At 53.0% G+C, this 15,894-nt stretch overlaps 1 protein-coding gene across 1 annotated transcript; it reads left to right on the forward strand.

Annotated features, from left to right (window-relative positions):
- The first annotated feature begins 412 nt into the window (after nucleotides 1-412).
- capn12 (calpain 12) lies at nucleotides 413-15,515 on the forward strand. The gene is made up of 21 exons (XM_015340884.2): nucleotides 413-941; nucleotides 1,977-2,046; nucleotides 3,474-3,592; nucleotides 5,586-5,719; nucleotides 5,811-5,982; nucleotides 6,070-6,153; nucleotides 6,446-6,531; nucleotides 7,014-7,091; nucleotides 7,330-7,487; nucleotides 7,667-7,926; nucleotides 8,338-8,349; nucleotides 8,764-8,972; nucleotides 9,447-9,486; nucleotides 9,635-9,709; nucleotides 10,314-10,359; nucleotides 10,827-10,888; nucleotides 11,522-11,590; nucleotides 11,883-11,961; nucleotides 12,917-13,033; nucleotides 13,305-13,357; nucleotides 14,249-15,515. Exons 1-21 carry the CDS (start codon nucleotides 744-746, stop codon nucleotides 14,273-14,275), a joined length of 2,148 nt encoding a protein of 715 aa, XP_015196370.2. The 5' UTR covers nucleotides 413-743; the 3' UTR covers nucleotides 14,276-15,515.
- The last annotated feature ends 379 nt before the right edge of the window (nucleotides 15,516-15,894 follow it).

Genomic DNA, 15,894 nt, shown 5'->3' on the forward strand with positions numbered 1-15,894 from the left:
ATATGGTGTCCCCATAAAAGTGATAATGCATCATCAGGCCCGGTGGCGTTTGCACTGAGGGTTGTAGGGGTCTGGTACAAACTGCTCAGTGACAGCCGAAAGGCTGTTTTTTCACTATAACTTTGGACGAGATCTCCGGATCCATTAGGTACAATCAAACGCACTACACGGCAGAATGGCCCGTCTCCTGTAAGCGTCGTCAAGATCTGGTGTACTGAAATGGTGAAGTTCTCGATTTTCACCCGCCTGCCTTTTTCCTAAATTGGTACGAGCTAAAGGAAAATGTAAATTTCTGTCATAATCGATTTACAGCTGATCCGATTATGTTGTCTTAACATTAAGTATCGCATCCTGAGAAAGCAGCGTGGTGGTACATATTTAACGCGCAGCCGCTACGCAATTGACATTAGTTCACTGCACCGTGAGGTACTGTACTCGCTGCGGTTAAAGGAGGAGAACTTGCACCTCGAGAAACTCACACCGAGGTCCCCTTTCGGGCGGAGACCTCCCTGCCCGGCGCTGATCGTAGCCTCCGCTGACAGGTGGCCGGGGGCGCTAGGCGGGACCCTCCCAGCCGGACTCTCCGAGGCGTGTTTAAAAACCCCAGCGCCTCCAGACAGGAGCCCAGCTCTCCAAGAAGCCGAGTTCCGTCCCGTCCCGTCCTGTACCGTACCGTTCCGTACAGTGCCTGCCTAGATTTTAAGGAAACAACAGCAAACGCCGCCAACAGTCCGGGCCGAGAGATGTCGAGCGCCGGGCCAGCAGTCGGTTCCCGGAGCAATCCGGCGAAGTTTAAGAACCAGGAGTTCGCGAGCCTGCGCGCCCAGTGCCTGCGGTCCGGCTCGCTGTTCGAGGACCCGGAGTTCCCGGCTCAGCAGGACTCTCTGGGGCTGCCCTCGGACCCGGACCCGGCCAAAGCCGTCGTGTGGCGTCGACCCAAGGTACCGCGCTTCGTGCCCGCTACGCCGGTCGGATTCTATTGATTAATATATATAAAGTAACTTTAAATATTCCAGTTCATAGCCTGCCTTCCTTTTCAGCTTCCCACTGAACGTGTTGTTTTCGTTGTTGATTCTTCTCAAAACCAGTATATTACAAATGTTATATTCATTTGAGTTTCCGCGTTGTGTAGCGCGGCTGAAGTTAAATGAAAGCCAGTGTATATACAGCACATTTTTATTAGTATCTATTTTTGACCAGACCTGTCTCGGAGTATGATAAGAATGGCATGTTTCCATTCCAATTAAAATACAAAAATAGGACGAGGAAGGAAAAAAACAGAGAGTGGCTACCCTCCTTCTGAAGGGGACAGGTCAGGGGAGTTTATGTGAGCTCTGCTGAAGCATTGCCTGTGATCCAGATAACCTCCACATTGTTTGATTTACAGCTCTCCAGCATAAGATGACAAGAACTCCAGCACTTGATTATTGCTTAAAAATTAATCAATAGAACCACAAGAATATAAGACAGTTCACACTCTAGAAAAAAGTCTTTCTGCGCATCTAGGTTGTTTGGTTGCTAGTGGATCTTGTCTTCAAGAACATGGCAGGGTAGCTTGTCCCAGACCCCCACAACCCTTTGTGTACAGAAGTGCCTCCAGGTCTTGGTTATGGTTGGTGCTTCCTGTCAGCGCAGGATGGGTGCCCCTGCTATCGCAGCGAACGCTGTGGAATATTCAGTGCTCTTCTCCTCCATGTCAGTTCTGCCCAGCATCAGTGACACAAGCCAGAACAGAAACAAGATCAGCAGAGAAGGATATGAGAGCAGAAATGAGGAAAATGCGTCTTGCTGGCCAGCCAACAAGACTGTTCTAATTACCTGCACCTCGGTTCCTCGTCTGTCTTCATATCTCTGTCCTGCTCCGAGAGTCTCAATGCTACTTTTTTGCAAAGGATCCGAGACCTCACTGACGGGGTTTGAGATTCATTGATCCTGCACTTAAAACAAAAAAAAAACTCCCTAATTTTCTCTTTCAGGAGATCAGCAAGGAGCCCAAGTTTATCGAGGGCACAGCAAGTACCACCGACATCTGCCAAGGACAGCTGGGTAGGAGCTGCTGCACCGGCAGTGCTTCTCGAGAAGGCAGTTAAAATAAAATGGGACTCCGGAGCTCCGATAAGTTGGGGGGCGCTGTTTTCAGCAGCCCCTCGTTCGCTATGCGGGCAGGGGCTCTGTGGCTGCACCCCGAGCAGATGTTTCTGTTTACTGGAGCCGTGTGAGTGTTCTGCAGGGCTGTTGCGCAACCTGAGTGCCAGAGAGGAAAGGAATTTACAGCCAGGAGCACGGGGGCACCACCCCCCGCCTTTCGCCTCTATCCCAAACTAAAACACATGCAGGCACGCACAGGCAGCAGCTGGACAAAACCTGCCAGCTCACACAGTATCTGAGCTGCTCCCATTCCTCACCACGTCCCGGTCCAACTCCCTTTTTGAGGTTACTCTGCTGCGGTCACCGCAGACAGACCTTGATAGGTGGATGGCTAGCATGGTGTGTGTGTGTCTGTGTCTCTCTCACCTGCATTTTGGATGCACAGCTTAGCGGCTGAGCAGCTGCCTGGCAGGGAGGTGCCAAGGTGCCAGGACTGACCCAGGCCCAGGATGCTGAGCTGAGCCTGGACATCAGCAGGGCCGGATTAATGCCCTGCCAGGCTCAAGACCTTTTTGTGTCTTTTTCGGTTTTTAGGCGGTTGTGCTCCTTGATTAACAGTCGGCACATTGAGCTTTCATCCTGAATTTCGAAGCAGCTGTCTTGCAGAGCTGCCTTCACTCAGAAAGGGCCTGCCAGCTCAGCAGTGTGCTGGACTGCTTCAGTGACTCGCTTGCGTTTAATCTTTATGACGATTTAACCGACCAGGGGGTTTAAACCTCTTTTAGGACCAGCTCCTGTACAGCCTGCTCTGGTCAAATTAAGAACATTAGAATGGCTCCAATGAGAAGAGCCATTGGGCCCATCTGGGTTGTTTGACACATCGTAGCTGAGCGATCTGCGGATCATCCAGATGCGTTTTGAAACAGACCCGGCTAGTGGCTTCAGCAACACAACTGGGAAGCTTTTTCCAGACCCGCCATCAAACTTTCATTTAATTACCATTTTCTAACTTGCAGGTAAATGCAGGTACATTGAAAATAATCATTATTTTACTTCTGGGAAATGGTTGGTTCTATAATCCACGTGTTCTAGCATGTTGTATTTACTAACACTGATTGCTTGACCCCGGATTCTGGGTTTTGGGGTGTGAAAATGCAGTAAAAGCCGACTTAGAACTGAGGCCAAAGAAGCTTTGTCTAGACACACCTGTCGTCTTATTCTGCTGGGATCCAGCCTCATTCCTCTCCCTCTGTCATGACGCTGGCCCTCCTAATGCGGGGGGTGGGAGTATCTCTCTCTCGCTGGTGCATGGAGGTCTGGTCTCTGCCTGTCCGTCTGTCCTGGTGCAGTGGGCAGCGGTAGTTTACTTGCCTCTCTCTTGGCAGGTGACTGCTGGCTGCTGGCTGCCCTGTCATGTCTCACTCTCCACCAGCCGCTGTTCAACAATGTGGTGCCTGGAGACCAGAGCCTGTCTGAAGAGTACGCTGGCATCTTCCACTTCAAGGTACAGAGGGGCTGGGCAGGGGGCGGAGGGGCAGCACAGAGATGCCCAGTGCCTGTGCGTGTTTGGAGTGCTGAGCTCAGTTGGGTCGCTGTATTACAGATCTTGAAGTCTTGGATTTTTAGTTATTCCAATGGGGTGGAACATGCATTGTGTTTCTGCGTTAACATCTGCGGGCCAACCAGAGAACTTGCTCAACAATAATTAAAGGAACTGAAAAGACGCGGAGTAGCACAGGGACAATCCAAAAGACATAATCCAGGGGCTTGGTCAATTAGGGAGGCAATGAGTCCGGTATCCAGGGAAATCCAAAAATGAAATCCAAAAGGCGTGGTCAAAAGGCAGGAGCAAAGATTTGGTACCAGGAGATCAGTCAAGAAGGCTTAGAAACACACACAAGAGAATACTACAGGAGGCTTCCCAAGACTGAGCAAGGGTGGGTGTGTGAGGGAACTTTCAATACTGAAGGTAAAGGGATGTGGTTGGATAATGGGTCTGGGAGTGAGAATTTGTGGAATCAGGTGCCTGTGGGAATGTGATGGGTTCAATTAGGAATGGGATTGTGAAACATTGGGTTTGGGAATGTAACGGCGTTTGCGAGGGAGAGTGTGGGGACAACATCGGCTTCAGTGACAGGACTGGACAGGTTGTTCCACACTTCTGCATCTCTCTGTGTCCAAATAAAGAGGAAAAGAGATTTGTATTTGTGTATGATGTGTGTTTCCCACACTACACATCTGGGTGCGGGGAAATGAAAGAGTCAGGGGAATTTTTCTCTGCAGTCCCACCTCCTCTTTTACAGCCCGTCTGAGAGAGTATTGGTTCTGATCTTCCAGATTACAGCTCAGTTAATAGGGGGCTCTGAGATGCACACTGTGACTTCTGACCTCCTAATAACAGTGCCAGGCAGTCCCAACTGGGACTCACTCCAGCTGTGAGCCTCTCAATCCAGATGTGACATTTTCTGCAAGACGCAAGGCGTTCCACTCCCTGTCCTTTTTCTGCAGCATTGCCCTGCCATATGAAACAGTGCCCAGGCAGTACCATGTCCTAGAGGTTTCATGAAGTGTGCAGTGCAGCACTGCGCAGGGCCTGATGCAGATGCACACGCAGACTTGTTGCTTGAACCAGGGACACAACAGGACAGCTCTGTCCGCAGTGACCCCGTCCTGGAGCTTCCTGAACAGCAAATAGTGGCTTTTTATCTGAAGACACTCAATCAGAGGGACCACACCGATTATATTTGCTCTGCTATTCCCACCTCTAGCGAAAACACCGGGGCTAAAATGATCAGATTTTCTGATCTAAAGATTCTCTTTTGAGGGGAGAATTTTGCGCTGTTGCGTGCAAGCTGGGCCCGAGTGTGCTTTTCATGACAAGCCCAGAGGAACTGTGCTTTCTTCCAGCAGGAGCGCACCAGGGTAAGTGTGCTTAATGGAAGCAGGCTGTGTGCTGTGTGCTGTGTGCTGGCACGCTCTCCCCACTGCCCCAGGCAAGCAGGGAGACCGGGAGAATCTGTCTGCGCCTGACATCCGACTAGTCTCGTCCTGCGGTGCAAACAAGAGCCCCTCTTCTTCAAGGGAGGGGGGGGCAGGGGCTCCTTTGATCTCCCTCCCAAGCGCAGCTATGCCGTCACGTCTCTCGGCAGCTTCACTGCAAAAATTTCCTGTAGTTCTTACCCGAATTCCAGGCGAGTTGAGCTCCAGGCAGATGCTCGGGGCAGGACTGGGGGGGGCCATGTTGCTGTGGTGAAGGCACTCTGTGCAGGCCTGGTGCTCAGATACGCTGCTCAAGTACGCTGCTGCTCGAGTACGCTGGGAAGGACAGCGAACTCACTGGAGGTAAACACCAGGGGGCGATCTTCTTGTCATTCTGCGGGTGTCAGTCCTTCAAGTCCCTGGGATTGCAGCTGTCCTGAGGGTGGAGCAGGAATCGTGATCCAGTCATCTGGTTAAGGTCTCAACCTCTCCCTCTCGTTGTTTCCGCCCCCCCCCAGTTCTGGCAGTATGGGCAGTGGGTGGAGGTCGTGGTGGATGACCGGCTGCCGGTCCAGAGAGGCCGCCTGCTGTTCAGCTACTCCCGCACGCAGAACGAGTTCTGGAGCGCGCTGCTGGAGAAGGCCTACGCCAAGTCAGTGAGGCCGCCTGACCACGCCGGCGCGCCCCGCCCCAGCCCCCCTGTGGGCCCGGCTCACGGTGGGCTCTCCCGTCCTCTCTGCCAGGGTCAACGGCTGCTACGCCAGTCTGAAGGGGGGCAACATCTCGGAGGCCATGGAGGATTTCACCGGGGGCATCGCCCGGTCCTTGCCCGTGAAGTCCCGGACCCCCGCAGTGCTGTGGCGGGCGGTGGGAGAGTCCCTGTCCCGGGGCACACTGCTGTCCTGCTTCATCCAGGTGAGCGCTGTGACCGCGGGAAGCCGCAGCCCCCTGACCCCGGCAGGCCCTCGCTGACCGCTGTGCCCTGCGCTGCTCCCTGTGCAGGCTGCCAGTGCTGCCGAGGTGGGGAAGGTGACCCCCCAGGGGCTGGTGAAGGGCCACGCCTACTCCATCACGGACACCAACAAGGTGAGTGTGCGTGCACGTGTGTCTGTGAGTGTGCAAGCACGTGTGTCTGTGAGTGTGCAAGTGCATTTGTCAGTGAGTGTGCGTGCGTATGCGTTGTGACCATGCGCTTGTGTCTGTGAGCGTGCATGCACATGTGACTCTGTGTGTGTGTCAGTGAGTGTGTGTGTGTGTTGATGAGTGTGGCACGTTGGTGACTTTGTCAGTGAGTGTGCATGTACGCATGCCGGGGACCATGCACGTGTGTCGGTGAGTGTGTGCGTGTGTCTGTGATTGTGCTTGTGTTGTGCTGCAGGTGAAGGATGGCTCGGCGGAGGTGTGTCTGTTCAGACTCCGCAACCCCTGGGGCTTTGTCGAGTACTGTGGGCCCTGGAGTGACAAGTAAGACACAGACTGGGGCAACGGGGGGGGGGTGGGTGGTTTCTAGACTGGGGTGCTGGGGCTGCTACTTCATATTTTATAGTATGTCTGAAAATGACATTGCAGGAAAATTTAGAAGGGTCATGGAAATCACTAAGTCACACATGTGCAAGGAAGATTTTGTCACAAGATGACACTGAATTAGTGTGATGATCTTTCCCTATTACAGGGTGCTGCTACATTAGAATGAGCAGCCTCAACACAGAGGCAATTACCTTTGAGGTGAAACATCAAGCCATAGGAGTAGCAGAACACAGACATCACAGTGTTTGGTACAGCTTGGGTGTTGGCATGATGCAGGGACTGAGGCAGAGACTCATGCCATAAGACCAATATCTGTAGCAGGGGTGCTGTGGTGCATTGTTTTAAATCAAGGAGGGCCCTGTATCTCTTGGCGCGATCAGGCCATGTCTGTGCACTGATACATTGTGTGCGCGCTGAAGGTGCGAGGACTGGGACAGAGTGGACAACGCAGAGAAGCAGAGGATTAAGCTGATCCGTGCTGAGGACGGAGAGTTCTGGTGAGTCTAGGTGGACGCCAGTGAGAACAGTGTGTGTGTTTTGATGTAGTAGAGTCTCCTGGGATACATAACGACTAGCGGCTTTCAGCACAGGTGCAGTGTGCTGTTGGGAAGCTTATACTTCCTGTTATTACTTGATGATTTGCATATAACTGAGGAAAACAGTGCTAACAATAGTGCTAACATCTAACACCCATCCCTCCTCCCCTCTCCTCTTTTTCCACTTCTTCTTTCTCAGGATCAAGGCGGATGACCTCTCGCACCTGTTCACCACAGTGGAGATGTGCAGTGTCAATCCGGATGCCCTAGGGGGCGCTCAGTCCCTCTGGAGGATCACCGCTCATGAAGGGGCCTGGGTGCCAGGCTGCTCTGCTGGGGGAAGCCGCAAGTTCAGACGTACGTAACCCATGTGTCCACTTGGTCTCTCGAAGGGAAGAGTTCGCCAGTCTCCAGATGTAGATTGCAGATGTTTCTGTGTTACTTAGCGAGTGATGTGTGTCAGACCCTCTTTGTCCCTGTGTCTGTTTTTTATCTGTCTCTCCCTCCCCTCCCTCTCCACCCTTCTTCCATCTCAGGCACCTTCTGTAAGAACCCTCAGTTCCGGCTGATCCTGACCCAGCAGGACCGGGAAGAGGTCGCCGAGGGCGATGAGGATGAGGAGGAAGAGGCTGCGGAGGACGGCGATGGCGTGGACGACGAGGGCGGGGAGGTGGAGCAGGCGGGGCAGCCTGCGGGCAGAGGGACACAGGGCAGTGTGGTCCTGGAGCTGCTGCAGAAGCACCGCAGGCAGAAGGACAAGATCAGCTTCCTCTACATCGCCTTCCATGTCTACAGGGTCCGTCCCCCCCCGGGGTCCCGCCCATCGCCCACCCCCTCGCTGTCTGACTGTGGGAGCCTGATACCCATCTGTCCCTGAGCCTCTGCTTCAGTCTGTCTGTGATCCAGTCAGAAGCTCTGCTTGCCCACCTGTTCTGTCTGCTTTGCGTGGAAGATATTAACTGGCTTTTATCACAGCACAGCACATAGGAGACGGAGGTGTTAAGAATTCTCATTTTACTTTGGTGTCTATTAAATCAAAGGTAGCAGCCACAGACTGCAGTTTTACTCATAATTCTAATTCCTATTTATAAGGACTGCATGCTCATACAGGCCACTGTAAACCAGGGGGGCTCTGTTTCACTCTGTTCGTCTTTTCATATTCCCATCGCCACATTGTTAAACCCTCTTCTGTCTTCTTTCTTTTCAGATTCCCCCAGAAGTAAGTATCCTTTTCAATATTACGGTAATGTGCAGAATATAGTCCAGCTTGTGCAGTGCTTACCCTTGTTAAAGGTGACTGTGATCTTGAATGTGCCGCCAGAGTCCCTGTGCACAGACTGTGGCTCATGTATAGTGTGTGTGTGTGTGTGTGTGAAGAGCAGTGTGCTGTGGCTGTGCAGTGTGTTTGGAGGGTGGGTTTCAATTAATGTGACCTGTTTAGGACTAGAGCTTACTTAGAGTGGTCTCGGACACTGCAGTCCGGCCAGCCACCTGGCCTCTGCTTTCGGCCGATTGATCCTTAATTGCTGCATTAACTCTGCTGCGGACGGGGACTAACTGGGTAACAAAGCCTCCGAGGGAGAATTGAAGCACGTGTCCCAGGCCTAATGGGCGTCCCCTCTCTCTGCCCCAGCTGCAGGACGTGCCCGGCAGCCTGGCTGCCGACTTCTTCTCCTCCAACAAGCCGGTGGCGCGGTCCGGCAAGTACCGGCAGCTGCGCGGGGTCAGGAAGAAGGTCAAGCTGGAGCCCGGTCACTACGTCATCGTGACGTCCAGCTACAAGCCCAACGTCGAGGGCAGCTTCTTCCTGCGCATCTACGCCAAGACGGGCAATGAGCTGGGGTGAGGGGGGCTGGCGCTGCGCTCGCACTGTCGCGCTGCTGGGAGTCATGCTGGCACCTTGCACTGCGCTCGGAGGCTTTTCTGCAGCCTGCGGCGCGCTAGGCCAGTGTACTTGACAGCACAGGGGAGCTGTGGGCACAGTTCAGAGCAAGTTCAGGGCCTGTCCCCGCAGCACTCGTGCACGTTGCAGTAAAGCTCTAGGGGGAGCTAGTGGGCTGAACTGAACCCCCTGCGTCCCTGAGGGAACAGCTTTATCACTTAACCAGGGCTGCTAAGAGATGCTCTTTGGACAGGCTAGGACAGTCCTGGGACTCTCTTTTCTATTTGGAGCTTTTTCATTGTCCCGTCCACGTCGGTCTCCTGGCCCCTAGCAGCCTAAGGAGCTTCGCTGTCCACTCCAATGAGTGTCCAATCCGCTGTGAGCTCTGCACCCCTGCTCCAGAACACCCCCAGTAATTCTCCTGTTTTCCTTAGGAACCAGGGCGGCTTTGACTGCTCCTCAGAGTTCGCCACGGTGAGCCAGCCCCCGTCTCCTCGTCCCCCTTTCCCCTGCGTGTGTGTCTGCCACAGACCCGGCAGGACAGGGGGTTTGATCCCTCTCGTGCCTGGTGTTGCACTGCAGCCAGTCGGTCTGACTGCGCCTGTGTGTGTCTGTCTGCCAGGTTGTGCAGGCCGAGCCCATCACCGCTGAGGACCGAGGGACTGTCCGGGGCCTGTTCGAGGAGCTGGCGGGGAGGGTATGTGCTGTCCCCCTGTCCGCACTCCCCCTCTTCTCCTTCTCAGCTCTTCCCTTATCTCCCCCTCCATCCCCATCCCAGCCCAGCACCCAGCCCGACCACTGGATCAACCCCCAGCCACCACAGCAAGTGAATGACAGTCTGTAATCACGGCCCGCACGGTTCTGACAAGCCGAAGCAGAACACTCAGCGTCATGAATGCAATCTACACAACAGGCCCATCTGAGGACAATCACATCTAGTTCGACATTAAAATTCCTGTCCCCTCCAATGAATTTTAGGGAGAGCCAAAATAAAAAACAGAACTTGGCTGAAAACCTCTCCAGTTGTCAATCTGAAGGCAGCGGTGTTAAAGTGTAAGATCCAACGTGATCCTCTGGCTGTATGGACAATCTACTGTGCCTTGTTCCCCCCTCCCGCTCTCTGGGTGAAAGAAAAGGAGGGACAAAAGGCAGTGATCCGGCCCGGACTCTGGGAACGCTGACTCCCCACTCTGTCTCGTTCCTGCTCGCTCCTAGTGGTCCTCACCCTGTCCGTCTGCCTCTCTCCAGATGGGCTGCACGGGCCCTTATAACCTTCTCTCCCTTCTCTTGTTGTCTGCCAGGATTACAGGCTGAACGCGGTGGAGCTCATGAGGCTGGCCAGCTCGGGTGAGATACCTGCGCAGCGCGTTTGTGAGGGGCAGGACTTTCTGTGGACTCATACATCATGTTCTGTGTATGGCCATGTCCAGGAAATTAAGAAAACTGAATCAACTCATAGGAATTGTATTAATAGGCAGCATAGTGCCTCACACCTCAAGATCCTGGGTTCGAGGCTGGTTTAGAGCATCTTATTGTGTGCATTTTCTCCTTTATTCAAAATACAGGATTTCTAGGTTGATTGGCATCTCTAAATTGCCCCCGTGTTTATGTGCCCATGCTTGCAATACTCTGCCTTTCCAAGGGTGAAGCAGTTACTTGAGAAAACAAAATAGAAAAGATCTGTGCAATATGGTTACTGACCAGCAGGTGGCAGGAAAGTTGCTTGCACAGCAACAGCTTGCCTGGGATACTGGGAATGATGGCTGACACAGATCACAGTGTTTCCAGTGAAGCCTCTCTCTGTCTTCTCTCAGTTTTCCCAGAGAACTTCCAGCTGTCTCTGGAGACGTGCCGCAGCCTGATCTTCGGAGAGGATGTATCCTTTACCCAGCAGAGAGGGAGGCCCAGCTTCCTAGCGGAAGCCCCCGGAAACATATCAGCCTCTTACTGCCCAGCACTTTCTTCTGTTCCTGGCTTTACAAGCTTCTGTGATCTTTTGGATGCTGGACTGTTAAAGCCACACAGCAGCAGTTGTACTGTAATTTGCACTTCTCGCATGTCTGTGCAGATTGAGTCAAAATGCATTATGACTAGTGTTGGCTTCTCTGCAAAACCTCTGCAGCTGAGCTGACAGATCCTGAAGTGGATCAGACTGCTATGCACCCGGAGTCTGATCTGGTGCTCTGAGCTTTTGTGGAAACAGGGTGACCCTCTGGTCCGATCTGGCGATGAAGGAGGGTCGTGCTCAGACTGAGCTGATCTTCCTGAAATTAGCCATAAGCAACCTTCCAGGGCTGTGGGGATCTGGGGAGCAGAGCATGGGATTAGGAATCCGAATCCTTATTTGGCTAAAATGCTAAGAAGGGATGGAGCTGGAGAGACGGGAAGTGTGGATTCGGAGTACATGAAAAAAAAATGGAAAACTGAAAACCATGGGATTTGGTTTCACTGTGTTTTGCTGAGTTTTCCACTTCTCTGTGACGTTATTGCTCCTGACTGCCACTGTCAGACAGGAGGAAGGGGCACCCTCAGCCTGGGCCAGACCGAGCAGCTGGTGGCGTCACTGCGCAGTCTGCAGGTACGCCCACACTGGCGGGGGCTCTGCACCAGGTCGCACGAGGGGCCCGTCCCTGCCTGCCGGAGCACCTGTGGTGGGACTGGGAGAGACCTGTCCTGCCTGCAGATGTAAACTTAAGGGTCTTTACTCCAGTGGGCTTGAAAATGTTGCACCTGCAAGAACGCCCAGTGTTCTACTTCACAAGCATTTCAGAATGCACTTGTACACGATTCACAAAAGCACGGAGTGCCTGTCTGACACAGAGAGCTGGGGGTATACTGGAACTCACCCCTCTCCTCTCTCTTTCTGACAGGCCATCTTCTCTCAGTTTGATGAGGATTCGTCTGGGACCATGAGCCCCTTTGAGCTGAGCCTGGCCTTGCAGGCAGCTGGTGAGTCAGGCAAGGTGTCCACACAGGAGGACATATTCACAGACGGACACACATGTACAAATAATAATAATAATAATGATAATAAAAATTGCTTACACTTATATAGTGCTTTTCTGGACACTCCACTTAAAGCACTTTACAGTTAATGGGGATCCCCACCACCACCCCCAGTGTGCAGCCCCACCTGGATGATGCTCCATTCCTCTCCCTACACACCAGCTCTTAGTGGGGAGGAGAGCAGAGTGATAAAGCCAGTTCAGAGAGGGGGATTATTAGGAGGCCATGATTGGTAAAGGCCAGGGGGGAGATTTGCCCAGGACACTGTGGTAACAGCACTACTATTTTCATGAAACGCCTGGGATTTTTAATGACGAAAGAGAGTCAGGACCTCAGTTTTATGTCTCATTTCAAGGACAGCACCTTTTACAGTATAGTGTCCCCGTCACTATACTGGGGCATTAGGACCCACACAGACTGCAGGGTGAGCGGCCCCTACTGGCCCCACTAACACCTCTTCCAGCAGCAACCTCAGGTTTCCCAGGAGGTCTCCCATCCAGGTACTGGCCAGGCTCACAGCTGCTGAGCTTCAGCTTCAGCTTCAGTGGGCTACCAGCTGTGAGAGACAGGGTGATATAGCTGCTGACATACACGGGGATATACGCTCATCAGCAGCTCAGGACACCTCCCAGGACACCAGGGAGACACTGCCAGCTGAAAATAGAAGAGGGCAAGAGCTAGGTTTGTCTTTTATCTGAGCAAAGTCAGGCTGCTGTATTTTCACGAACTAGAAAAAGACAAGTCTGACCGCAGAGGCAGCTCGTGTGTCCTCTAGAATCGCCCGGTGTTCTCTTCACCAAGTCCCCAGTGACGGACGCTGAGCCCAGATGTGCTCGGTGTCCTGCTGACAGAGATACAGACGCCGTGTCGCTCCCTGTCCCTCCCTGTCCCTCTGCAGGGTTCCAGCTGGACGCCCCAGTGCTCCAGCTGCTGTGGCTCCGTCACGGCACGGCTGACCTCTCGCTGACCTTCGACGGCTTGGTGGCGTGCGTTGGCAAGCTGCGCAAACTCTTCGGTACGCCCGGTTCGCTTGCCCTGCCCGTCCTTTTCAAATGTTCGTTTCTCCTTTTCCGCAAAGCAGCGCGTCCTTTTACAACTCGGCAGCAGCTGGGATTAATAGGAACAGGTACCAGCTGGGTACGATTGCACCTGTCCAGCCCAGTACTGCCCGTGGAGAGGTGACCTTTCCTGAAAAAAGCACCAACCTGCCCTCCCTTTTATAGAACAGTGACAGAGCAAGTGACACCAGTGTCGCCACACGTTCCTTCCTCTGCTTCTCCCCACAGATCTCTATGAATCAGAAGGCAGTTCGGGGGTGAAGGAACGTGGCATCAATGCGGTAAGCTCCCTCCCCGATCCTTTGCTTCCCCGCAACATGAGTCAGCCTCCTGCTAGCTGCCTGACCTTTCCTCTGGGGCCCCGGGTGCGAAGGAGGAGATGTCGGCAGCCTGTCCGCGTGGTACTGCCACAGAGAGAGGGCCATCTGCAGCCTTGCCTGCTCCCAGCCTTCACCTCGTCCCGTTCATTCACCACAGCCCTGTGATTTGCACTGCCGATTCAATCAGCAAGTGTTTTTTTTTTTTCTCGAGAAGGAAAGGGATGCCAGGGCTCGTTGATCAGACTCCCTGCCGAGCACGTCGGGGAAACGGATCAGATCAGACTGCGCTTGCTTCACAGTTCCGACCTGTTTCGGGTCTCGCCAGCTGTGTGCTCTTTGCACCAGACAGACTGCACCGATCGGAAAGATAGAAGTGCTCTCAATTGAGTGTGTTTCTGTGCAGATTGCACCTGGAATAAAAGTGAACCCCAGCGCCCTGTGGCTGGTTTATCTGGAAGAGCCCAGCAGCTGGCAGCGTTTGGAATAGGTCCTGGTTTTCAGCTCCCTGTTCTTTCTTTTTCAGTCAGTTGCTCTCTGCCGTTTAAACAGGCTGAATAAAGGCGCTCTGTCCGAACATACCAAGACTCTGTGCCCCAGGGCCTGGTGTGTTGCTAGCCAGCAGATGGCGCACAATCAGCTCAGATCCGCAGGCTCGATGTGACGTTCCTGACGCCTGCTCCGCTCTTCAGACTGGCCCTGAACTTCCCAAGTTGGGCCTCTCTGTGTCCACGGGCTCAGCTTCCCACTGGTAGTCCCGCACACGGCCGTCAGGCGGGAATCAGGGCCGTGAAAATCACCCAGCGAGGGCCGAGGCGCAAGCTGACGGCCCGGCCTGTTCTTGCTCTTTTGCAGTGGCTCCTCAGGTACATCGGAGTGTGAGGTGTGGACCCAGCCCCCCCTGCCCTCTCCCTCATCCCGCCGGGAAGCAGCTCGCCCTTGAGGCGCTGGCCTGTGAGACACCTTTCCTGCCTTGTCCAGCTGCCTTTTCCCCTGCTGATCCCGCCGCGTCCCGAGATCGAAGAGTCTCCGCAGCGTCAGCGCCACCTCCGGCTGACCCGCTGTCCCGGCCCGTGCTAAGTCGGTTGTGACGCTTCGGAGCCGATCTCTGGGGCAGCACAAATTTGGGCGGGGGGGGCAGTTCCCTCCATCACCAGGCCGGACAGGACCGTTAGCCGACTGTGAGCAGGACACCCCCATGTGACGGCGCCACCAGGACTGGGTGTGCTGGTGTCGGCCAGGAACCCGAGCTTCCTGTGGGGCAGGAACTCCTGCCACAGGGCCTGACTCTGGCAGGACTGTGCCACCCCTCCGGTCCCAGAGTCCGCTCCTGTGTGACTCAGCAGGTGCTGTTGTCCCGGGACGCCCAGGCTTCGGGCTCAGCGCAGGGTGGAGGCCAGGCTCCCCAGTAGGAAGCTGGCACGTCTTCAGGCGACTGAGGGTCCTGACCAGCTGTTCCCGAGGTTCTTGACTTGGGGGAGGGGGGGCGGAGGGTATTGGACTTTCACGTCTGGCTGAAGTACAGTTAGCAAATTACTGAAAAGTAACGTTTTTGTTTAAAAAGATAGCAATTTCATAAAAAGCAAGAAGGCAGGTAGGGTGATCAAAATCCAGTGCTGTGACTTGGAGAAGAAAACAGGATTTCAATCCAGGATGCCTGAAATATGTGGGCTCTCTTAGTTGTTGTTTTTTTTTTGGGGGAGGGGCGGCATTAAAAAACGTTTATTTTGTCCTCAATTTTCAAGAGCTTTATAGTGCTGTATCAAGCTCCTGAGCACAAGTTTTTCTTGTGTTCCCTAATCTCAGTGTAGTACAATAGTTAAACTCTTATTCTGTTAGCCAGGCACTACAGCCCTGCTGTCTGATCTTCTGTACTTGAAGAGAAGGAGTAGAGGGGTGCAGGTTACTGAGTTTTGTACAATCATAATGGACTACAATCACAGTTAGAGCTGAGGTTCAACATTTTCTTTCCTCTTTTAATTACTATTTGTTAGTAAGAGTGTTTGAATATTGGAATGAGCCAGTAACCTGTGAATTAAACATGTGGAACTCCCACAGCTTGGTTACTCATTTTTAATTATTTTTATTAATTTCTATGATAAAATAAAATGTTGTAAAAGTGCACATGTACTCATTATGTCGCTTTATGCAGTGATTACGTTAAACACAATAAGAGCTTGTTTCCTAACACAGGTAGCAACATGTTCATGACACAGTAATTCAAACTTACTCTTGCTGTTCAATTTTGATCTCAATTTGGCCTTCAAACAAGCACGTCCGAAATGGGAACATTCAAGTGTGGTCTGATGATGATGGCCAAAATTTTTTGTGAACAAAACAATAAGATTTAATTTACCAGTGCATGACTCAAGAGTTATTCATATCCTGGTTATCAGCACTCTGAGTAATTAAATCCTGCATGAACAGGACCCTCCCTTTGAGAAAGATTCTCCCTCAGGTCTGTACAGGAGTCCAGCCCAACACAGTGCCACATCATTCAG

This window comes from Lepisosteus oculatus, chromosome 3 (genome assembly GCF_040954835.1).
Source record: "Lepisosteus oculatus isolate fLepOcu1 chromosome 3, fLepOcu1.hap2, whole genome shotgun sequence".
In the NCBI taxonomy this organism is placed as follows: Eukaryota; Metazoa; Chordata; class Actinopteri; order Semionotiformes; family Lepisosteidae; genus Lepisosteus; species Lepisosteus oculatus.